The sequence below is a fragment of the Lagenorhynchus albirostris genome, chromosome 5 (genome assembly GCF_949774975.1).
Source record: "Lagenorhynchus albirostris chromosome 5, mLagAlb1.1, whole genome shotgun sequence".
NCBI lineage: Eukaryota > Metazoa > Chordata > Mammalia > Artiodactyla > Delphinidae > Lagenorhynchus > Lagenorhynchus albirostris.
Window position 1 is genome coordinate 8,140,771 of NC_083099.1, and position 25,608 is coordinate 8,166,378.

At 36.8% G+C, this 25,608-nt stretch overlaps 1 protein-coding gene across 1 annotated transcript in view; it reads right to left on the bottom strand.

The window, feature by feature from the left end:
* Positions 1–25,608, bottom strand: part of KCNH8 (potassium voltage-gated channel subfamily H member 8) — a 384,891-nt gene that overhangs the window by 160,733 nt on the left and 198,550 nt on the right. Inside the window, exons 4-5 of the mRNA XM_060149115.1 lie at positions 11,739–11,866; positions 6,402–6,642 (exon numbers count right to left, since the gene is read on the bottom strand). Coding sequence (XP_060005098.1) covers positions 6,402–6,642; positions 11,739–11,866 — 369 coding nt within the window. The remainder of the gene's footprint in view (positions 1–6,401; positions 6,643–11,738; positions 11,867–25,608) is intronic.

Sequence of the window (25,608 nt, forward strand, 5' to 3'; positions counted from 1 at the left end):
CTGTTTTGGTATCAGGGTAATGCTGGCCTCATAGAATGAGTTCAGTTTTTAGGAAGAGTTTGAGAAGAATACATATTAAATCTTCTTTGAGAGCTTGGTAGAATTCACCAGTGAAGCCATTTGGTCCTGGACTTTTGTTTATTGGATGGTTTTTGATTACTGACTCAATCTCCTTACTAGTAAATTGTCTATTCAGGTTTTCTATTTCTTCATAATTCAGTCTTGGAAGGTTGTATGTTTCTAGAAATTTACCCATTTCTTCTAGGTTAGCCAATTTTTTGGCATATAATTGTTCATAGTAGTCCCTTATGACCCTTTGTATTTCTTTAGTACCAGTTGTATCTTCTCCTGTTTCATTTCTGGTTTTATTTGAGTTTCTCTTCTTTTTTTCTTTTACTGAATCTACCTAATGGTTTGTCAATTTTGCTTATCTTTTCAAAGACCCAGCTCCTAGTTTTATTGATCTTTTCCATTGTCTTTTTAGTCTCTACTTCATTTATTTCTTCTCTAATGTTTATTATTTTCCTCCTTTTTCTAACATTGGGCTTTGTCTGTTTTTTTTTAGTTTTTTGGGGGTGTAAAGTTAGGTTGTTTATTTGAGATTCTTCTTTTTTTAGAGGTAAGCTCGAATCACTATGAACTTCCTTCCCTCTTGAAACTGTTTTTGTTGCATTCAATAGATTCTGGTATGTTGTATTTTCATTTTTATTTGTCTCAAGGTATTTTAAAATTTCACCTTTGATTGCCTCATTGACCCTTTTCTTGTTCAGTAGCATTTGTTTAATCTCCACATATTTGAGATTTTCCCAGTATTTTTCTTGTAATTGATTTCTAGTTTCATACCATGTGGTCAGAAGAAAAGGCTTCATATGACTTCAATCTTCTTTAATTTATTGAGACTTGTTAAGTGGCCTAACATATGATCTCTCCTGGAAAATATTGCATGTGCACTTGAGAAGAATGTGTATTCTGCTACTTTGGGATGGAATGTTCTGTATATATGTATTCATTGCCTCTGATCTAATGTGTTAAGGCCAATACTTCCTTACTGATTTTCTTCTGAATGATCTATCCATTGATGTATGTGGGATATTAAAGTTCCCTAGTATTATTGTATTGCTGTCTATTTCTCCCTTTAGGTCTGTTAATATTTGCTTTGTATATTTAGGTGCTTCTATGTTGGGTGCATAAATAATTACAAAATGTTATATTGTCTTGTTGGATTTATCCCTTTCTCATTATGTAATACGTGTCTTTGCCTCTTATTACCATCTTTGTTTTATTTTATATATATATATATTTTAAATTTATTTTTTAATTTATTATTTATTTTTGGCAGTGTTGGGTCTTTGTTGCTGTGCACAGACTTTTTCTCTAGTTGTGGCAAGTGGGGGCCACTCTTCATTGAGGTGTGCAGGCTTCTCATTGCAGTGGCTTCTCCTGTTGTGGAGCACAGGCTCCAGGTGTGCAGGCTTCAGTAGCTGTGGTGCATGGGCTTAGCTGCTCTGCAGCATGTGGGATCCTCCTGGACCAGGGCGCGAACCTGTGTCCCCTGCATTGGCAGGCGCATTCTTAACCACTGTGCTACCAGGGAAGCCCACCATCTTTGTTTTAAAGTCTATTTTATCTGAGTATAGATACCCCAACTTTCTTTTGGTTTCCATTTGTGTGAAACAACTTTTCCAGCCCTTCACTTTCAGTCTGTGTGTGTTCTTACATCTAAAGTGAGTTTCTTATAGGCAGCATGTAGATGGGTCTTGTTTATCTATCCATTCAGCCACTCTATGTCTTTTGATTTAGTCCATGAACATGTAAAGTAATTATTGACAGGTATGTACTTATTGCTGTTTTGTTAATTGATTTTTGACTGTTTTGTAGTTCTTCTCTGTTTTTTTCTTCTTCTCTTGCTCTCCTCCCATGTGCTTTGGTGGTTTTCTTTGCTGTTGTGGTTAGATTCCTTTCTCATTATCTATTGGGTATCTACTATAGGCTTTTGCTTTGTGATTACCACAATACTCACATATGACAGCCTATATATAAATAACAGCCTATTTTAAGTTGATAGCAAGGTAAGTTTGAGTACATTCTAAAACTCTATATTTTTACTACCCCTCCATGTTTTCTCTTTTTGATGTCATAATTTACATCTTTTTATTTTGTGTATTCCTTAATTACTGTACATATAGCTACTTTCACTACTTTTATCTTTTAACCTTCATAACAGCTTTATAAATGCCTAAATACTACCTTTACTATAAATATTTACCTTTACTGATAAAATTTTTACTTTCATTTTTTTGGTTACTAATTAGTACCTTTAGAGGTCTCTTTAACATTTCTTATAAAGTCATTTTAGTGGTGTGAACTTTAGCTTGTGCTTGTCTGGAAAACGGTTTTTCTCTCCTTTGATTCTGGATGACAATCTCACTGGGTAGATTACTCTTGGTTGGAAGTTTTCCCCTTTCAGCACTTTGAATATATTGTGCTACTCCCCTCTGGCCTGCGAAGTTTCTCCTGAAAAATCTGCTTATAATCTTATGGGGCTGTGCACCATGTGCACACGTCATTTTACTCTTGCTGCTTTTAACATTCTCTCTTTAACTTTTGACATTTTAATTATAATGTGCCTTGGTATGGATCTTTTGGGGTTCATCTTTTTGGAATCCTCTGGATCTGAATCTGGATGTCTGTTTCCTTCCCCAGTTAATAAAGTTTTTCGCCATTATTTCTTCAAATAAGTTTTTTGCCCCTTTCTCTTTTTCTTCTCCTTCTGAACCCTCTATAATGCAAATGTTATTTTGCTTGATGTTGTCCCACAGATCATTTAAGCTATTTCCACTTATTTATTTATTTAGGTATAGTTGCTTTACAGTGTTGTGTTAATTTCTGCTGTATAATGAAGTGAATCAGCTATATGTATACCTATATCCCCTCCCTCTTGGACCTCCCCGCCCAACCCCCCCATCCCACCCATCTAGGTCATCACAGAGCACCTAGCTGAGCTCCCTGGGCTATACAGCAGGTTTCTACTAGCTATCAATTTTACACATGGTAGTGTGTATATGCCAATCCTAATCTCCCAATTCGTCCCACTCCCCTTCCCCCCATGTCCACATGTTCGTTTTCTATGTCTGCATCTCTACTCCTGCCCTGCAAATAGGTTCATCTGTACCATTTTTCTAGATTCCACATATATGTGCTAATATATGATATTTGTTTTTCTTTCTGACTTACATCATTCTGTATGACAGACTCTAGGTCCATCCACATCTCTACAAATGACCCAATTTCATTCCTTTTTATGGCTGAGTAATATTCCATTGTATATATGTACCACATCTTCTTTATCTGTTCATCTGTTGATGGACATTTAGGTTGCTTCCATGTCCTGGCTATTGTAAATAGTGCTGCAATTCTTTTTTTTTTTTTTTTTGCTCTTCTCTTTGGGTGAGTTCCACTACCCTGTCTTCCAGATCACTGATTCTTTCTCCTGCTTCAATTAGTCTGCTGTTGAATCCTTCTAGTGTATTTTCCAGTTCAACTATTATATTCTTCAGTCATGTGCCTTCTTACATTTTCTATCTCTGTTAAAGTTCTCACTATGTTTATCCATTCTTTTCTGAGTTTGGTGAGGATCTTCGTGACCATTCCTTTGAACTCTTGACCTAGTTGATTCTATTTCTATTTCACTAAGGTTTTTTTTTTTCCTGGGTTTTTATCTTGTTCTTTCATTTGGAACATATTCCTGTTTCCTCATTTTGCCTGACTCTCTGTGTTTGTTTCTATGCATTCTCCTTTCAGTCCTGAAGGAGAGGCCTTTGTAGGAGATGAACCTTGTTGTTCAACCTTGCCCTGGCTCTTGGTTGTCTCTCGAACCTTTGTGATTGTCTAAGCAGCCTGATTGGCTCTTGATAGACCCCAGTTGTTGAGGGTGTGCCAATAGCTGTCAATGTTCCAAAGGGAGGATCTCAGCCAGTACCTAGTTTCAGGCTGATTGGAAGTCAGATCCTGAGGCAGCAGCTTTTAAAGTATGCAAATATATACAGTCCTCTGAGACTTCAGTTGTAAACCCTACTGGCCTGTAGACCAGGCAATTTGGAGGTGTCCCCCTGGTGACAATTGCAAAAATCAGGGTTCCAGGTGAGTCTATAAGCTCTTTGAGCTGTAGTATGGCCAAGGAAGAGCACAGAGAAGGCATCCCCAGCTTGTGTTCCCTGAGGGCACCTTCTTAGTCCCTAGATGTGTAGTAAACCTGAAGCCTGCCCTTCAGGCTGAAGCTCTAGGACAAGAAAATAGACCTTTCTTCACAGGAAGATCTGGAGCGTGTTCAGTGTGCTGTCTGTGCTATGCCCTAGGGGTGACGGCCTGCCGAGAACTGTTTCTCTGGTTGTTTCAGTACCATGGGGCCCAGAAATACAAGTTTCCCTGGCCACCAGAGTCAGGCTATCAAGGAGTATGCACCAGTGGCTTTAGTGGGGTGGGGTATGCCCATCAACACTAGCTACATAGAAGGAGCACAAAACTGGCACCCACTAGCCCCTCAGTCTCTGGAGAGAGCCCCCACCAGCTTCTGCCCCTCCAGCAGACATGTTAATATTAGCTAACACATCTCCTTCACATATGGTCTAGGCACTTTTCAAACTGCTGCTTGCACACTTGGTCCCAGGGTGAGTAAGTCTGTGAGTGAGCCCTTTAAGAGTGGAATCTCTGTTCCCTACAGTCCTTGGATACTTCTGGATGTAAGCCCCACTGGCTTTCAAAGTCAGATGTTTGAAGGGCTTGTCTCTCAGGTGCAGGTCTCAAGGGTTGGGGTCCTGATGTTGGGCATGAACCCCCTCACTCCTCAGGAAGAAGTTCCATACGTGTGAGATCCTTCCAGTCGTGGGTTGCCACACAAGTAGTGGGGTTTTGGTGAGACCGAATCTTTGCCTCTCCTACCTTCTTCACGTGGTCCTTTTATCCTTTGTTGTGAAGGATCTGTTCAGCTAGTTTTCAGGTCTTTTTCAGAGGAAATTGTTCCATATACAGCTGTGTATTTGCTGTTTCCATGGGAGGAGGTGAGTTCAGGCTTTTCCTACACTGCCATCTTGAAAAGCCTCTTGTACAGTTTTCATTTTAAATTCTTTTTCAAACTGGAATGTTGTTACTTGCCATTTAACTGTGATTTAATATCCCTTATGGTTATACTTTTCCAATAAAGAATAGTTTAAGTTAAAAAAAAGGTTAAAGATACGTTTCCTTGAGTTTGCAGCCTTACCAAGCTACCTAACTAGACAACATTGCCATCTAGTGGCCTAAACATACTACAGCCATCACCTTTGGGGTGAGAGTTGGGGTCCTAGCATAGGTCTGAGGGGTGTGTCCAGGAAGTGCAATGTTAACAGTGATGCCAAAGTCACATCAAGAACATACAAACTCTTCCAGAGCAAACACGTGAGAACTTCAGTTGGAGAATCCAAAGTTGTACCAGCTCCACAGAGAAAAAAGTACCACTGCCATTGAAACAATCTTTTGATCTGCCTCACTTATTTATTTCCTTTTCTTTGAACTTTTAGGGTCCATTTTTTCATCCCCTTGTTCACCTACTGCTTGAAAACATTTTCCAAACATTCTCTCATCTTTACGAAAAGGATGTTACCCTACATCGCCATGACCAGGTAAAGACGCAGGAATCAGATTGCTAATAGTGGTCAGGAACTCCACATGGGGGTCAGTCTGTGCCTTCATGGAGAACTAGAATGAGCAAGCAAGAGCTCGGCTTTGGTCTAAACAAGACGATGCTTTAAGAGACAGGAAAATAGAAGACTTACAAGCATGGGGCAGATGCAGCTTCAACTGAGATTCCAAATATTCTAGAGATAAATATTCTTAGCAAACATCCCTTGGGGCCTCTCCTTTCATTAAAATCAGATACTCAGGGTTTCTCCTGATTGACTAGAAGGTTTATGTAATCCGTTGCTTCTGCAACTAGGCCACCTATGGCAACCACTGTCAACCGCCGGAAAAGCACGACGGGCATGAAGAAACATGCCCAAGACGGGACCATTATCAGAACACCACTGATAGGTTCTTGCCAACCCTCATCTCTGACCCTGTACAGGTAAGATCATAATAGAAGTTGAGAGTACAAACAAAACAGCCATTGTCTTTTTCAACCCACTTTTGACGAAATAAGGATAGAAATAAAAAACATCAGTTTAGATCTGTTTGAACAAAAGAACAGTAAGAAAGCTGGAAGAGGCAATTTTCAGAAATCCAAATATGTACTTCTCCAAAATTTGCATAAGAGGCTGAGTCATGCCCATGCAGATGGATCTTAGTTCAAATTCATGTCAGAAAAATCTGGAACACACTTACTTCCCCTATGCAAATCTCCTAGGAAAACAGCCGTGGGTTCTTACCTATAATAAAAAGAATCTCCACTGCAATGTCACTGACTGTTGTGCTCCGAGTTGTCGATAGGTCATCATTGCCAATAAAGCAAACGTTGTAAGGTACGGTCACGGCAACATAAAACGTCGCCAATAGAATAAGCCAGTCCCAGCCGGCTTTGAAAGTGCTAAAATGCAAAAGTATGAATTTGGACTTTTTTGCATCAGAAACTTTATACTCCGGAAATGCTGGCTTATCTACAAAAACATTCTGTGGATAAAGACAAAAAGGAGAGAAGGGAGAAACACAACATTAGAAATAAGGAACACACAGTCTTAAACACATGGGGAGAATTATTTATACATACAATGTCAATACATCTTTATTTTTTTTGAATTTTAGAATTTTATTTATTTTTTTATACAGCAGGTTCTTATTAGTTATCCATTTTATACTTATTAGTGTATATATGTCAATCCCAATCTCCCAACAATGTCAATACATCTTACAAGTGACTTTTAGAAGTTGGTGATGCAAAAAGTAGACTTTTAAGTATGTTAAAATCGGGCAGAGATCTTTGTTATAAGTGACAGGAATATGCAGAGTGTAGTCACCAGTGTTAATAAGTGACTAATCCAGATTTTGTTCATGAAGAATAAAAAGATCGCTACCTAAAATGTCACCTAGAAACATCCAAAGTTGCAAGTATAAGCCTACATACATTATAAACACAAAGATACAGTCCCCTACTGTCATGGGGACATTCCATATACTTATAGTTTTGAGGTGACAGTCACTATCTAAAGAATATTTGGGGCCTGAAATACTTCTAATAGCAGCAAAGGTACCATTTATTTTCTCAAAAGGTTAGTGCTATATGATCAATTCAATGGTAAATAGCTGTTAACATGTCTTTCAAACTATAAGCAGGTTGTGCTGACTACTTGCATTTTGTATTATGGTTGTTGGTGAAGTTTCCAGCTGGGAACCCAAATCTCATAACCTTGATGGACATAGATTTATTCTGGCACTGGCTAGCCCTTGTTAAGAGGGCAAAGCAAGAAACAGTTACTTAACAGTTATTATTCAAGTCATGGGAGGAGAAAGGCAATGTTCACTGTGCAGCTGATTAAATGCAGAAGAATAGCTGGAGTTTTTATAACTGCAAAAGCACTTCACTTTGAAAGCAGTCCAAATTGAGGAACAATTCTCTTTATTGCTGTGAGACAAAGGGAGGCCCAACAATAGCGTGTGTGGCAATTTGACAGCCTATGACCAGATACTTGCAGACCTTGCTTTGACCTCAATTAATGAGAAATACAAGATAGGTAATGGAAACTTAAATTTGAAAGTTACGTTGACTGAACAGAACAGTTCAAAGTTCTTGAATACCTGTTACTTGCAGGTCGCAGTGTGTTTTCTTGTTTCCGGCACTGAAGGAAGGGCAAATTAATGTGGTATGTCCAGGGATTCCTAAAGTACTTGGAATCAGGAGCACAAGCTCTTTAGTGGAGACCCTCAGTGCCCAAATATTTCTGCTCCCTTAATATGAATGCCTCTCCTATCCTGCATCTCTCCTTGGTAGGCATTTACAACACACGTTGCTACTTCCTGTTTATAATCTCACTCATCCCACAGGGCACCTCATAAAGCCAGGATTTTGTGGTGAGGGAGGGCCTGCTTCACTCCTTCCAGATGGTTCTTTGATGCCCATCTGCCACCGTGTCTATGCTCCATTCAACTCCCTGACGTGACCTGCCTCCTTTGCCTCACTCTCTGGTTTCTAGGAACAGATTCCAAAGGTGGATTATGACATAAAACTGAGGAAGGAAGAAGAAAGTAACCCCTGTTGGGCCTCTCATCAAAGCTGAGGCTGGTGCATCAGAGAAGAGAGAGTTGGGGTCCATAAGTATAAATCTCAAGGTTGACAAGCACTTCTACTTACAATAGGACATGATGGATTCCAATACAATTTTTTTTCAAATATTTACTGCGATAAAACATAACCAAAAGCCATGGAAGAATATCTCAATTTTTATCCAAATGAGTCTTTTTCTATCATGTTACAGAAATGAAATGTTGACTTTATTTGAGGGAGAAGCCAGCCCTAGGAGTGAAGGCTGGGAAAACTCAAGAAGTAAAGTATTTTTTTATTGAATTATGTTGATTATACGAAGCATTAGTGATGCTGATGAAAAAGGTCAGCAATGTAATAGTTATCTCCACAAATCAGAAAATAAATCACACTATTTCATTTTTATAGGCTACTTAAAATATATGATTTAAGTTATTTTAAAATATACTGAGAATCCAATACATCTCAGATTAGACTTAAATTTTAAAAGGTTTTTCATTCAAATTCTGCATACATCCTGACACAATCACCTGAGTGAAGAAAAGAGATGTTCTTCTCCTCCTGCTTCTCTATTTGTAAGGTTTTATCAAAACCCTTTTGAATGGAAGAAAATTTCTAACAATTGGAAAGCGTGCTTTTAGCAAGTAAGGGGGAAAAGACATATTATTTATAACCCTGAAACCTATGAAGTTTGCCTAAAGAATAATACAACCAACTATCCTTGATGTTAGTTATATATATTATTTATTCATTTTCAAGCCTATTGTTTAGTACCAATGGTGTTTGAGTAGTTTAACCTCTACCCTATGTATTACTGACACAGAGTAGTTAAGGCCAAAGCCTAATCAAGGTAACTGTTTCCTAAACTATTTTTGCAACATGTCTTTGAAATTAACATCCAAATGAACAAAGGGATGGGAAAATGTTTCTACAGTCATTACGCTGAGTAATTGCAAGGTAGCATATGCCTTCGATGACTACCAGCCCCGTACCCTGTTGGTAATATGTGGGCATCTAAAGCACTGTCCCTTCAAGCTCCCAAGGCTCCCATGTGATCTTTGGGTTGAAGACATTTGCATCATCCCAATGTCATGTAATAGACAGAGTAACAAATCAAGGAAACCAGAAATTAAAAACCTTTTCCAAGAGGTACCATGTGGCAAAGTTAGAGCCAGGATTAAAGGGTGTTACATCCTGATTCTCAGAGCTTGCTAATGGCCTGATGAGCTAATTTGTTTTGAGTTGAATCATACATTCCTATTCCACAGAATTGTATGAGAGAAGCAGCAAGGTAGGGGCAGAAGCACCGTGGCTTTGAGTCAGAAGATTCATGGATGGGTCCCACATCTCCTGGTTCTACTTTTGAGATCTCAAATAAGTTGTTCTTTTCCATCTTTAAATTGGAACGAATAAAAATAGTACCTAGTAATGGCTTGCTGTAAGGATCACATGATATGATAACAGCAAAAAGAATTTGTAAATAGCAAAGAGCTACAAAAACATTAAGAAGTCTTTTTTTGGGGCACATGAATGTTAATATATCCAGAATTCCCTAAAGACTGATTGTCTAGCCAGTAAACCATTCAGATCATTGTTTCCTCTTCCCTCTTCTCTCTTTCTGTTGTCTTTTAGTCATTCTGCCCTGTTCTCCTTGAAAAGAGATGGTGAACAAGGCCAGTCCTGATTCCACATTTCCTTTTCAGAAATAAGATGTTACCTGTATTGTCAGATTCACTGTGCTGATTTGACACCTTTCCTTACCATGTATTATTTTAATGCTCCACCCTGATATTTCTACTTCTTAAATAAATGCAATTTAGCAAATTAGCCAAGGGGTGGGAGTTATGATTTTTTAAATAAGATTTTTAAGTACTGTCTGTACTTTGTTGAATCAAAAGGGGAAAAACAGCATATTCTGTGAATGCATTTTTAAGCTCACTAATACTTGGTACATTTAAATGACTCTGGACTAAATGCTAGAAGAGTGTCATCTTTCAGCATTACAGAATCTCAGGATAATATTTGTTTAGGTGTTTTGCTGGCTGGCTTGCATAGAATCAACCCCAGGTGTGGTTACCTTTGTTTTCTTCCTAGAACTTGTTTACTGTTACTAAGGCTGACTTGGTAACTGAAGGCAGGTATAAGGAGGAACCAGGGGAAGGATTCAGAGATCTAGTGGTGTGCATGGTTTGAAGTCTATCCCTGGACTCTCAGGAAACCAATGTGACATACGGGTGTCCCTAGAAAATCTTTATATTAAGCCAAGACAAACTAAACAGAATGTGACTCTTACAGCGGCGCATGGCAGATCAGCACCAGCATGGGTGATGGTCCTGGAGCACAAACAGATGCAAATAGCTTGTCTGGTTTCCAGAGGGGAATCACACTGAAGCACAACCAGGCTGGCAGCCCTTTCAGGTGAGATCGTGCTCTACACCTGGGCTGGTGCATCTTTGCTCACTAAAATCAGGTAAGCGGATACTTTGTATTTCTGATGCACGACTGCTTTAGCAAAGCATCCGAATGTCAGATTAGGTAGTCTCAAGCTCTCTGTGTACAATGAGATGCCAAAGACTCTCCTGTGTCCTTTACTCCCAGAATCTCGGGATCTGAGATCAATTCCAAAACAGCAATGGTTGTTTGATATGACTTTTTCTAAAGTCATTGGCAAGTTAGACCCTGAGTCTTGACGTCTGTTGCCCATAGTCACACATACCCCCAAAGTTCTATGTTCTGGAGATTCTGCAAGGCAGATTAATGACACTACCATCATTTGAAAAATCATCTTTGAATATCTACAACCAAACAGACAGAGTTCTGGATCTCCGAGTGAAGTCTCTTAGTTCTCAGAACCAATGATAAAATTAGCTGTGAAATCCTGGAGGACGTGTGTCACTTAAAACTCTACAGAGTCACCTTTTACAAGCACAGTTGACAGATAACCACCAGGTTTCAGAGAGGAGCCCTACCATAATTTACTAAGAGTGCGACTTAAAAAAAAACCCGTATAATATATGGCATGTCACTTCAAACCCAGTTCCAAGGTGTGAAATTTCCAACTCTGTGTTGCATAAAATGTAAATTTTCCAAATAAAGTAATGACTTTGATTTGTTCATGGCCCCCCTGGATGAAAGCATTCAGTGAAATTAGATAAAGTGCAAAACAGATGGAGCTAAAATTAAATTTGAGAAATTTTAACCAACAAACTATGGATGTGTAATATAACTTGTTCATAAAATGTAACCAGTCCCATTTGCAGTGTCCCTAGTGCCATATTGTACTGAAATGATATTCTATGCTGTGATAACACTATGATTAATCCTTTTTATTACAGAAATGCCTCGTGACTGCTGACCTTTTCCAGTTTGTTTTTCATAGGAAAGCACAAGCCAAAGTGGAAAAAAAATCTAGCAAAGCCAATAAATGCATAATTGGAGGCTTTCTTTTGTGAATCAAACACTGCCACCAAGGGAAAGTCTAGCATTCACTGTGTACACACACACCACCTACATTATTTATTTTCAATTTGTTCTTTTCTCTTCTTTGCAGGTGGCCAGAGATGTGATAAAGGACCGCTCGGCTCCGTCTCCGGGCTGAATCAAAGTGGGTCCCTGTTCTTGATCTCCCTTTGGCTTTGTCTGGGGGAAAATAAAACTCATTAAGCATCAATGAATGTATCATTTGACCCCAAGAATGTCATTTTGGCAGTTCCTTCTTAAGAGCACACAGTACATGTTTTTCAACACCTAAAATTATGTGCTGGCTCCTAATGACATTTAACGGAATTTTAGTTCCTTACAATTTATTTATTTTTATCATCATATTAACATCATTATTTTTAAAAATTAAAGTAAAACATACAAGAGCACAGAGAAACTTTCAAACAGTTCAGGAAAGCATTCAGCAAAAAAACTCTTACTCCTTCCTTCCTGCCATTCCATGTTCATATCCCTAATTCTACTTTCAACCTTTTTTTCTCAATTTTTTCCAGAAAAATATCTAATACATATGCTATATCCATATTTATATTTATTTCTTTGCATAAATGGAAGTTTGCAATAAAAACTATTTATATTTTACTTTTTCCACATCAAAGTAATGTAAATCATTTCTAATTTGCCCATTATAGTTCTCTGCCATTCTTTTTTACAGCTAAGAGTGTACCATGTTAAGGATATAACTAGTCTTATTTCCTTTACTATTTCCCTATCATGAACATTTAGTTTGTCCAGGAGTTTTAAAAAATCTGTGTAGATAATCCTGCAATGAAAATTCTTAAATGCATAGAGCTGTGCATTGGTATGCCAAGATATTCAGTAAATAAATTACTAGGAGTGGATATGTACATTTCAAATTTTGGTATACATATTCCAAATTTAATTCCAGCAACTTACACTCCCAGCAACATTGAGTGGATGTGTCTGCTTTACCACAGACATCAAAATTATGAAATATAAAATAAGAGTAGCCTAACATTTTAATAGCTGAAAGATGCCATAACATTGTTTGAAGTTGCATTTTTAAAATGAGTGTGGATAAACATTCACTTAAATATTATCGTCCAATTGCATTTATTCTTATGAAGTCTATTCGTATTATTTTTGTCAATTTTGAAATTAAGTTGGTACTTTCTATTTATTTGCATGAGCTCTTTGTATATTAGTTACCATTTTCTTATCACACATGCTGTTGACAATGATCCCCTTTTGTTACTTGACCTTGGATTTTTATTTATGCTGTATAAAAATTTTACATTTTTTATGTTGTCAGACTTATTATCTATAAATTTTTGGTGTCTAGACTTTATGTCCTGCATAACCAAACTGTCTTCACTCAAAAATTATTTTTAAAAAAATCTATGTCTGCTTTCTTCCAACATGTTTATGTCTTCATTTTTTAATTTTAAACATTTAAATTTTTAATCCAATTGGACTCTATTTTAGTAAAATTAGGTAAGAATTCGGCTATTTTATTTTCTTTCCAAAGGCCTACTGCCAAAGAGAAATATATAAATTGACTCTATGAAATGAAGAAACATTTAGTGTTTATTTGGTCAGTTGGTGAACATATAATTTTATGCTTAATAAATTCTATATATATGACAATAATTGCAAAATATAAAAATTAAAAACTTTTAATCTAAGCTTCATCATCAAGCCTCTGTAGTACTTTGAAGGCTGTTTGATTCCTCTTCATAAAAATGATTTGGTTTGGTTGCTACACTGGGGAAGCCATGTAACTATTATTGATGGCCAGTGTGTGCCAGGCCCTGTTCTCGATCCTCAGTATTAACTGATTTCAATTAATCTTCATAAATACTCAGTGAGATAAGCATTATTATCCTCCATTTACAGAGGAGAAAACTGAAAGGTCTAATATCGTGTCACATGACCACATGGCTAGTTAGGAGAAGAGCCAGTCTGTGAAGCCAGATTGGTCTAAATTCTCTACTTCCACATGTAGCCCAAGTCCTTTAATGACTTAAATCAATGTTCAAATGCTGCTTGGTGTTAAGTGTCACATAGATGAATGTGTCATAATCAGTGCCCCTCTCAGCCTGATCTCCAGGTGTTTCAAGGCCTTTAATTCCCGCCCCCCATTCTCAGTCCACACTGGGATGTTTTTAATGACCAGAAAATAGGATGCTTTTATTCATGGCAAAAGTCTAATCTGATGTTACATGTTTTTTCATTGCTCACCTTTTGCTTCAAACTTTGAAAGAATGTTTAAAATAGAATATATTACTATAGACCTGAATCAATAAAAACAGATTAACAAAAAAACACAACGTAGAAGATCAAAAGGGGTACTTTTTTTTTGGAAACTCGATTGAACAAAGCACATTTTATTGTATTACTAAACATTAAGGTTACGTCTTCATGTGTTAAGTTTTTTTGGTCTGCATAGAAGTCTTATAAGTAGCATCTGAAAATGTAATAATTAATCGATCAGGGTGTAATTTTTACATATATTTAAATTGGAAAATTGCCAGAGTTTTAAGATAGTGTCTACAGGAATGTGGTAGGAAAGGCCAGCAGGCTGCTTATGCAGTGTCCGTCGGTATGAAAATGACAGATGGAATTACAATGCTAACTACAAAATGGACCAGATTAGAGATTTATGACAGTCAATAAGCCAAATCCCTTCTCTGTGGAGAAATGTAATTATGGGTGAGATATTCCAAATCAAACAACAGGACTTTTATAATCTCAAAAAATAATCCCTCAAAGGGAAATATCAGAGAAATGTATGTGTCTTGGTCTTGGCTCTAAGTGGAAGGGAAAAAGAAAAGGTTTCCTTGAAAAGTTTTCATCATGATTTAACCCTCATGCAAGATTGGGATTGAAAATCATTCCACTTAGGTGATTGAAAATCTCCCAGGCAAAGGAATGAATTTAAAATGGTCCTGGGTTGGTAGCTCCCAAATGAAAAAAAAAAAAAAAAATCAAAAATAGCACTGGGAACAACTCACTTAAATAAAAAAATAGTCTTGACAGTGAAACTCATAATTTTCATATAAATACAAATACATAAAATATACATATGAAATACATTTGAAACACAAGTGTGTTTGTGTGTATAACTAGAAACAAGCCAAATGTCCATAAACAAAAAAGAAATGCATAAATGATTGTATAGTTATGACATAGGATGTTAAAATTCCATTAAACTAGACTTAGTGAGAATAATTGGAAAATGAATGAAATGGTGCCCCTACCTGTTGGCACAGAAAGATGTCAAAAACACAATGCTAAGTACAAAAGCAATAAAGATGAGCACTGACAACATGGCAACATTTTTATAATATTCACATACATGCAAAACTAAGTAATATACAAAACTAAGTAATATACCATCTAGGGAAATGTATGTGCTACAAAACTACCCATAATCATATGACTACAGCAAATTGCAGAGACTGGAAAATGTAGTCTCTAGCTGGGTTACCATGTGCCTTACTAAATGGAATTAGTAAAATTATGTTTTGTTAAACTGGATTTGGGGTGTATGGGGATTTTTAAAAATATTTTCATATTATATGTATTACAGATATTATATTTTTGAATGTAAAAAATATTTCACAACAAATAACGGACAAGACTAAAGTGGAATTGGACCATGTAGCAGTGGGACCTGACCAGATTCCTTAGAGACGGGGTGGTTAGGGTGAGGCATCAATTGCTTAAGATGAATGACTCAGGGTTAAAACCTGAAGGAGGAAGAGTTATTAATAAAATGAGGGGTGGCAGAGGGAGGAACATTTCTGAGAGCAAATAAAAGGTGTGAGAACCTTGGTCAGAAGGGAGCTCAGTGTCTTGGAAGAACTCAAAGAAGTCCTGGAGGGTTGGGATATAGAGAATGGGAAGAAGAGAAGAAAAAGGGAAAGTAGAAGGTAGGCAGAAGCTCACTTCACTTTTCCTCAGACTATGTCAGCCACACTGAACTGTAGACAAAGCTGGGGAATACAGTCTCTAGTTGGGCAGCCATGTGCCCTGTTAAATCATAGTCCTGTATGAAAGGGTCTCTCAGACACAGGATAAACCTGTATGGTCACCTCCATAACTATGGCTTGCTCTAAGAGAAAACCAAGTAAGAGTCAACCAGAGGAATATACAAGTGAAAGAAATAAATGAAAAGGAAAAGAAAGTTTAGAAAATATATGACCAATAAAACCAAAGGAAGATAAAAGTGTTAAACTTCTGGCAATTGTATTCAAGGAAAAATAGAGACAACATCAACAATGTTAAGATTTTTAAAAGGACCATAAATTGAGAAGACTTTTTAAATGATGAGATTACTTTGTGCAAGAATCTATCAGCATAGTTTTCTAGATTAAATGAATACTTTGGGGAGGGTAGTTAGTTCCCAAAATAGGTCCCCAAAGTGGTAAAAACCTTGAGTACCAATAACCATGGAAGGAAGTAGAGAAAGAGACCATTTCGTTCATACTGTTTATCACCCCCACTAAAGGCTATTTCAGATGGTTTTAAAGGTCAGGGTTATCAAGCCTGAAAGGAACAAGTAATTTTTTTTTTATTGAAATATAATTGATTTACAATGTTTCAGTTGTGCAGCAAAGTGATTCACATATCTATCTATCTATATATATATAATATCTTTTTTAGATTCTTTTCCATGATAGGTTATTACAAGATATTAAATGTAGTTTCCTGTGCTATACAGTAGGTCCTTATTGTTTATCTATTCTTTATATAGTAGTGTGTATCTGTTAATCCCAAATTCCCAATTTATCCCTCCCCCCACTTCCCCTTTGGTCATCTTAAGTTTGTTTCCTACGTTTGTGAGTCTATTTTTGTTTTGTAAGTAAGTTTATTTGTATCCTTTTTAAAATTCCACATATAAATGATATCATATGATATTTGTCTTTCTCTGTCTTACTTCACTTAGCATGATCATCTCTAGGTCCATCCATGTTGCTGCAAATGGCATTATTTCATTCTTTTTTATGGCTGAGTAATATTCCATAATATATTACACCACATCTTCTTTATTCATTCATCTGTTGATGGACATTTAGGTTGCTTCGTGTCTTGACTATTATAAATAGTGCTGTTATGAACATTGGGGTGCACATATCTTTTCAAATTAGAATTTTCGTCTTTTCCAGATATATACCCAAGAGTGAGATTGCTGGATAATACAGTAACTCTATTTTTAGTTTTTTAAGAACCTCCATACTGTTCTCCATAGTGGTTGCACCAATTTACATTCCCACCAACAGTGTAGGAGGAGGAACAAATAATTCTTTTAAAGCTTTGGAGAACAAAAAAGCCTGAAAATTTCTGAATTCAATCTACAAGTCCAGAAAAGTCTGATACCAAAACTAGGTGAGTATAATACAAAAAGATAACCATATACCACTTTGAATATACATGCTAAAATCCTAAACAATACATTAGTAAACTGAATATAGAAGTGTATTAAAAGAAAATGTACCATGCTTATTGGGATTTATTCCAAGGATGGTTCCATTTTAGGAAATCATTATATAATTCATCGGATTTATAAAGAAGAAAACCCATGTCATTATCTCAGTAAACATTGATTTTTTAAACATAACTCCATAAATATTCTTTTTTAAAAAATAACTTTGTAATAAGCAAGCTATAGAAGGAAGGAATTTTCTTTAACTTGATAGAAAATATCTATGAGGAACCAAGGGAAAACTCATATTTAATGAGGTGACATTAGAAGCTTCATAGTTTCTGCAACTTATAAAATGACAAAAATTTCCCCCCAAAATGGAAAATGAAGTCAATGTAAACCCATTATGGAAGTTTTTGAAAATAAAGAAAAATAAAGAAATAAAGAATGCCTGGTTGTCTTCAATAACGATTTCACGCATTTCCTTCTAAATTTTTACTGCATTTATTGTTTTACTAACTCATTTGCAACTACATAACATACACACAATTATTCCTTGAATATTAAAAAATAATACATGTACATTTTACAAAATTTAGAAGTGTAAGCAATATAAAGCAGAAAATGAATCTGTTTCATAATACCACGTCCCAGAAATAATTTAACATTTTGGTGAATTTATTTTGTTCTAGGATTTCTTTCTTTTCTTTTTTTCACATCACTGAACTCGTATCATGTAACTAATCTTAAATATAATTAACACAGAATAATCACAGATTTTTAGATACGGAAAAATATCTGCCAGAAGACATGGGACTGGATGGTAGCTTTACTTGATTAAGAAAAATGTCTGTAACTCAGTTCATTCAATATGGATTATATATATATAGTATATATATATTATATATATAAAATGAATCTGTTTCATAATACCACGTCCCAGAAATAATTTAACATTTTGGTGAATTTATTTTGTTCTAGGATTTCTTTCTTTTCTTTTTTTCACATCACTGAACTCGTATCATGTAACTAATCTTAAATATAATTAACACAGAATAATCACAGATTTTTAGATACGGAAAAATACCCGCCAAAAGACATGGGACTGGATGGTAGCTTTACTTGATTAAGAAAAATGTCTGTAACTCAGTTCATTCAATATGGATTATATATATATAGTATATATATATTATATATATAAAATTATTTTCAAAATGTACAGAACATTCTTTTAAAGGTTGCAATGCAAATGGTCATTTGTTCATGAACTAAGCCTTGCTTCCGTGATGGGAAATGAAAACGTTGAATGATTCTGCTGGCAGAATTGTAGTGATGCTGTGCTACACAACCAGATGCCCCCTCAGAATTAAAAGGGTTAAGTCTCGGGCTTCCCTGGTGGTGCAGTGGTTGGGAGTCCGCCTACCAGTGCAGGGGACACGGGTTTGAGTCCTGGTCTGGGAGGATCCCACATGCAGTGGAGCGTCTAGGCCCTTGTGCTGCAATTACTGAGCCTGCGCTCTAGAGCCTGCAAGCCACAACTACTGAGCCTGCGTGCCACAACTACTGAAGTCTGTGAACCTACAGCCCATGCTCCGCATCAAGGGGGGCCACCGCAATGAGAAGTCCGCGCACCACAGAGAAGAGTGGTCTCCGCTCGCCGCAACTAGAGAGCGCCCACGTGCAGCAGCGAAGACCCAATGCAGTCAAAAATAAATAAATTTTTTTTTAAAAAAAGGGTTAAGTCTGCGGTGGCTGGGAGTATGCCAGCCCAGAGCCCTCACCTCTTAGCCCTCAGTCCTTTCTGGCATTGCCTTCAGCTGAAGGAAGTGACCTTGATCAAGATCATGCCCATTTCCCATTGCAGCCTGCATTCAATGATGGGTCAATATGGGTGTGTAACAGGAGGTCCCCCTGTCCAACCCTGAAGGACACACAGCTTTAGCTGGTGGAGTACCTGGAGTGGGCAAAGGATCTTGTTGCAACTTCATTGCAGCCCAATTTCTTCCTCTGCTCCTTCCTTCCTTCTCTCCCGTTATACAAGTGTTGAGCGTAAGAGGATTGCCTAAAAACTTCCCACAATCTCCATCTCAGACCTGCTTCCCAGAGATCCTGACCTGCATCAACAGTGTTGCAGCTTTACCCTTGTTCACATGGTCTGAATAAACACAGCTGGTTGGTGTTTAAGTGGTGATTACCCTCTGAACTGTGGGGTAAAGGAGGTGCCCCAGAAAAAAAAAATTTACTATTTGTTATGTGAACTAAGACTGCCACCTGCCATATAAGTAAACAAAGGATGTTGCAGCCACCAGGACATCACATTACAGCCTCCCCAATGGTGAGCCCTGAGGGAACTCAGGATGGAAACAGGATGCCAATCATCTAGCAGTCAACTGCTGCAGCCAGCCTGATGGTGCACCCTGAGGAGACTCTGGATGAGAAAGCACAGGATGCTGGCCCCAGGTAGCTGAGATGCATATCAAAGCAATGATTTCAGTGAGCCCAGACTCTTGCATCTTCCCATACATAGAAAAGGACTAAGTTCCTTAACTTGAGATATCTGGTTTTCTTTAATTAACAGTAAACTTTTGATGTTCCAACTACCCGGTCTTTTGTTGAAAAAAATCCTATATATCCTGGCTCCACCCCCCCACCCCCCTTGCTTCTTCAGAACAGTTTCTCAGAGTTCAGAGGCTTAAGTCCTCAGAATGTCCACCATATAAAACATAACTCTCAACTTCTACGTTGTGCATTTTTTTTCAGCTGACAGTTATGATACATAGAAATGACTAGAAGGGAAAGAAGAGTAATGTAGTGAATTGTTACAGGACTTGGCTTATTCCATGAAGAATCCCTCTGGATTTAATATATAATGGGTCCAAACTGGTTTAGGAAAGACATAAATTTATAACTTCTACATCCTTAGATTTATAATTCTGAATCATTTCTATTGGCTGGAATACATCTTTAAGTAGTTTCTTTTAGGAGACATTTTTGGGTTATGTATTTTATGGTTTTCCATATACTGAATTCTGCAATCGTCTACTGTGACTTTGCTAGCCTGAGAATGTCACAAAAACCTGCCAAAAACCTATCAGATAGATCTGATAGATCTGGATCTATCAGATGGGTCGTGTGCTGGGACAGGGCAGCGGGAGCGTCCAAACCAGGTGTAGGCAATAAGAAGTGTTGACTGTAGAAAATTTAAAAACAATAATCCAACCACATTTGGTCAGCTTTTTATTACTGCCACATGCTGGTAATTTAAAATAATTCCAGTGACAAAAGATTCTTCCTCAACCCAAAATCTTTTGTTAATCTTGATTCAAAACAATTCCTGTGGTTATTGTTCAATTTTAATAATACATGTAAGTTTCAAAATTGGCACATTTATAGTACAATTACACACTGGGAGAAAATATTTCCAAATCACTTATCTCTAGAATACATAAAGAACTCCCCAAACTCAACATTAAGAAAACCTAACAATCCAGTTAGAAAATGAACAAAACACACGAAGAGATATTTCACTTAAGAGGATACAAGAATGGCGAATATTCACATGGAAAGGTGTTCAACATCACTAGTCATTAGGGAAGTGCAAATTGAGACTATAATGAGATATCACTGCACACCAACCGGAAGAGCTAAAATTAGTGACAATACCAAATGCTGGTGAGGAAGTGGGGGTACCGGGTATTTCACACATTGCTGATAGAAATGTAAAGCGATACAGTCACTCTGGAAAATAGTTTGGCAGTTTCTTGAAAAACAACAACTAAATATATACTTAACCCTGCAAACCAGCAATTATATTCCTGGGCAATTATCCCAGAGAAATGAAAACTTATGTCCACACAAAAACCTGTGCACAGCTGTTCATAGCAGCTTCATCTGTGATAGCCAAGAACAGGAAACAACCCAAATGTCATTCAATCAGTGAATGGTTAAATAAATTGTGGTATATCCATACTACGGAATACCATTCAGGAATAAAAAGGAACAAAATATTAATGTATTCATAACTTGGATACATCTACAGGGCATTATATTCAGTTAAGAAAAGCTAATCACAAAAAGTTACATACTACATGATTCCACTTACATAACATTCTCCAAATATTGGAGGTGGGGAACAGACCAGCAGTAGTCAGAGGGTAGGGGGGTGTATGACTCCACAAGAGTAGCAAGAGGAAGATATTTATAGAGATGAAATAGTTACGTATCTTGATTATGGTGGTGGTCACACAAATCTACCCTTGTGACAAAATGGCATAGAACTATACACACATAATGTCCCAAGGCCAATTTCCTAGTTTGGGTATTATACTATAATTATGTAAGATGTAACCATTGGAAACGACTGAGACCTTTCTCTCTCTCTACTATCACTGAAAATTCCCATGAATCTATAACTTTTTCAGAATAGAAAGTGAAAGGGATATTTTCAGGTTACATCTGGATATTGCTTTGTTTTTACTGATTTTTGAGTGCAGCATATTGAGGCCTTTTAATTGCTTTCAACATGTGAGCATCTAAGCTGCATGGAAGCCTGGAGCTGGTGCCTCATCTCAGTGATGCTGGTGGCCCAAGAGTCTGTGTCAATTTGGGGAAAGAATCCTTCCTCAAAACATATTACTTCCATCTGAGACAGGATGGGACCTGGGACACTTTGCTGCAATGCTTGCACCTGGACAAACGTCTCTTTGAGTAAGAAAATACAAAGAAACTATAAGGGACTAAAAATAACTGCGTGCATATGCAGCTGGGGCAAATTATGGACAACAAGATACAAAAAGACCAAAAAACCCAACTGCAACTTCTGAAGAGCCGGGAGAAAAGCAGGGCACTGCACATGCCCCCTGCACTCAACACCACCAAAGGGGCGGGCAGACCACCTAGGCCACACCTCTGGCCCGACCCCAGGGACACACCCCTACCCTCACCCCCATGTAAGGAACCAGCTCGCCCCTCGCCCCCGGGAAGCAAGCAAGGGAAACTGTTGCTTGTTCTCGCTCCCCCTTGCTGTAGCAGGGGCCCCAATAAAGCCTTGCCTGAACTTCTTGTCTGGCCTCTAGTCAACTTCTAGTGATTGGGGAAGGCCAAGAACCCTGGTTGGTATCACATCTATTATAAGTTTGTTACACTGAACTGATCTTGTCAGAATATGACACTTGACTGTCATATGCCAGAAAATTTATTATAAAATATAAAAATTTACACATTTACAAATCACATCATTGATTTCACCTCTTGTCTTTTTTAGTCTATTTTTTCAGAGAAATCCTTAAAGACCACGGTGCATAAGACTAGAGACTATATTTTACAGAGTTATGTATATTTTATACCACTTCTGATGTAATTATTTTTAGTTTATTTATTTACATTATGAAGTAAACATTTAATTGAGTATAACATATATACCAAAAAAAGACAAATTAAAGTGTGCAGCTTGTTTTCTGGTTGGTACTGATCTTGAATATCTAAATCAGAGAAAGATTTTATATATATATATATATATATATATATATATATATATATATATATATATATATATTACCCCACTGGTTCTGTTTCTCTGTAGAACTCTGTCTCTGGTATAACCACCACCCAGCTTCAAGTATGAATACAAGTACTGACTTGTTTATTTCCATCCATTTTACTCATTCAGACTTTTGGGGGGCAAATTCAAGGCATCATATCTTTCTATGTGACCTATTGATCTATCTATCTACTTACATACATATACATATTCATATACATGATTAAAACAGAATCACAATATCTATCACATAAATATATAACCATAATATCTTAACATTATCAAGTATCAAGTCATTGAGGAACTGTGTTTTTTAATTGGGATCCTTAGATTCACAGGGATTAGGGGAGGTGTTGTAGGGATGGAAATGTGCTGAGTGTGGAACAGGAAAAAATCAACAGGTAATACACAAGGCCAAGTCCCATTTCTGTGTGTCTATTTTATAAATGGGTTTCTGAATGACATTTTATTGAATGAAAGAACTCTGTCATTTAAAAAAATGGAGGGCTTCCCTGGTGGCTCAGTGGTTGAGAGTCCACCTGCCGATGCAGGGGACACAGGTTCGTGCCCCTGTCCGGGAAGATCCCACATGCCGCGGAGTGGCTGGGCCCGTGAACCATGGCCACTGAGGCTGTGCGTCCGGAGCCTGTGCTCCACAACAGGAGAGGCCACAACAGTGAGAGGACAAAAATAAAAAAAAAAAAGGAAATTACTGAATAAGTAATCTTGAATCAAAATTAAAAAGTAGTATACTAAAGGGGATAGCAGGGGAGGGATTAATTAAGAGTTTGGGATTAACATATACACACTACTATATATAAAACATAACCAACAAGGACCTACTGTATAGCACAGGGAACTCTACTCATTGTCTTGTGGTAACCCCTAATGGAAAAGAATCTGAAAAGAATAGGCGTGTGTGTGTGTGTGTGTGTGTGTATGTGTGTGTGTGTAACTGACTCACTTTGTTGTACACCTGAAACTAACACAACATTGTAAATTAACTATACTTCAAATAAAAAGAAAAGGTTAATAAAAAAAGTAGTATTCTACTTTTTTTAAAACTAGGAAAAAATATACACTTAGTAGAAAAGTATACTGGATAATCCTTTACATAATTTCTGGTCTAGAAAACACATTATTAAATTGTTTAAAAATCTTGTTACTCATAACTTAGTACAGAGATAGGGGTAGGTCAATTACTAACTGTAGCTAGTGTTAATTAGTTGATTTCTTTATTCATGTAGTTGATATATTCACTTCAGTTCTTCTGGTTAAGGAATTTAAGTAACTGGGGAAAGTTTGGGAGGAGGCTTTATGCAAGAATTGGATAAAGTGACAAAAGGAGAATTGTTTTAGAATTCAATGGCAGGACTTCAATTTCCTTTGAATAGACCCCTTATTGAGTTAAAAGAAATCAGAATAATGCCAGAGGATTTTTACATGAGCAGGTAGTTTTCCCCTGGGAGTGAGAAGAAGAACTATCTAAAATAATTTAAAAGTCCGAAATGTCCAAGCAGCAAAACAGCAGGAAATAAAGTGAGGGACTGAGTAAACTAATATTAATAATTTAAAAAGTATTAAAAATTATAATAGATTCTAGGTATGAAGATCAAGATTAAATTTCCATAAAAAAGCAATAAAATTCCTTTGCAAAACTTAATAAATCAAATTACAAAATGACAAGAATTTTTCACTTTGATATTTGTTAGAGCAAATTTATATTTATCTACTTTTATTTATTTTATTTTATTTAACATCTTTATTGGAGTATAATTGCTTTACAATGGTGTGTTAGTTTCTGCTTTATAACAAAGTGAATCAGCTATACATATACATATATCCCCATATCTCCTCCCTCTTGCATCTCCCTCCCAACCTCCCTATCCCACCCCTCTAGGTGGTCACAAAGGACAGAGCTGATCTCCCTGTGCTATGCGGCTGCTTCTCACTAGCTATCTATTTTACATTTGGTAGTATATAAAAGTCCATGCCACTCTCTCACTTTGTCACAGCTTACTCTTTCCCCTCCCTGTGTCTTCAAGTCCATTCTCTATGTCTGAGTCTTTATTCCTGTCCTGCCCCTAGGTTCTTCAGAACCATTTTTTGTTGTTGTTGTTAGATTCCATGTATATGTGTTAGCATATGGTATTTATTTTTCTCTTTCTGACTTACTTCACTCTGTATGACAGTCTCTAGGTCCATCCACCTCACTACAAATAACTCAATTTCATTTCTTTTTATGACTGAGTAATATTCCATTGTATATATGTGCTACATCTTCTTTATCCATTCATCTGTTGAAGGACATTTAGGTTGCTTCCCTGTCCTGGCTATTGTAAATAGTGCTGCAATGAACATTGGGGTACATGTGTCTTTTTGAATTATGGTTTTCTCGGGGTATATGCCCAGTAGTGGGATTGCTGGGTCATATGGTAGTTCTATTTTTAGTTTTTTAGGGAACCTCCATACTGTTCTCCATACTGGCTGTATCAGTTTACATTCTCACCAACAGTGCAAGAGGGATCCTTTTTCTCCACACCATCTCCCGCATTTATTGTTTGTATATGTTTTGATGATTATCTATCTACTTTTAAAAGTTGATAATTGTTACAGCTAGATAATGAATGCATGGGATTTTATTGTAATAATATATTTTCTACTTTTTTTTCTGGATTAAAATTTTTCATAACAAAAATGTTTTAAAACATATTAAAAAGACATCAAAATTTGTGGTTATAATCTAAGCAGGTACCAAACCACTAGCCATTTTGATTCTTAAAAGTGAACAATCCCTATATTTGAAAATTAAAATATATAAATATTAAAATCAGAAAAAATATTCACCAAACAGTTAACAGAGAAGGAAGAGAGGCAAATGGAAGAGTAAATATTTCTATTTTTTTTAAAATCTATGCTTCTTAACGATACAGGTAGAAACACATTTTCAGAAAA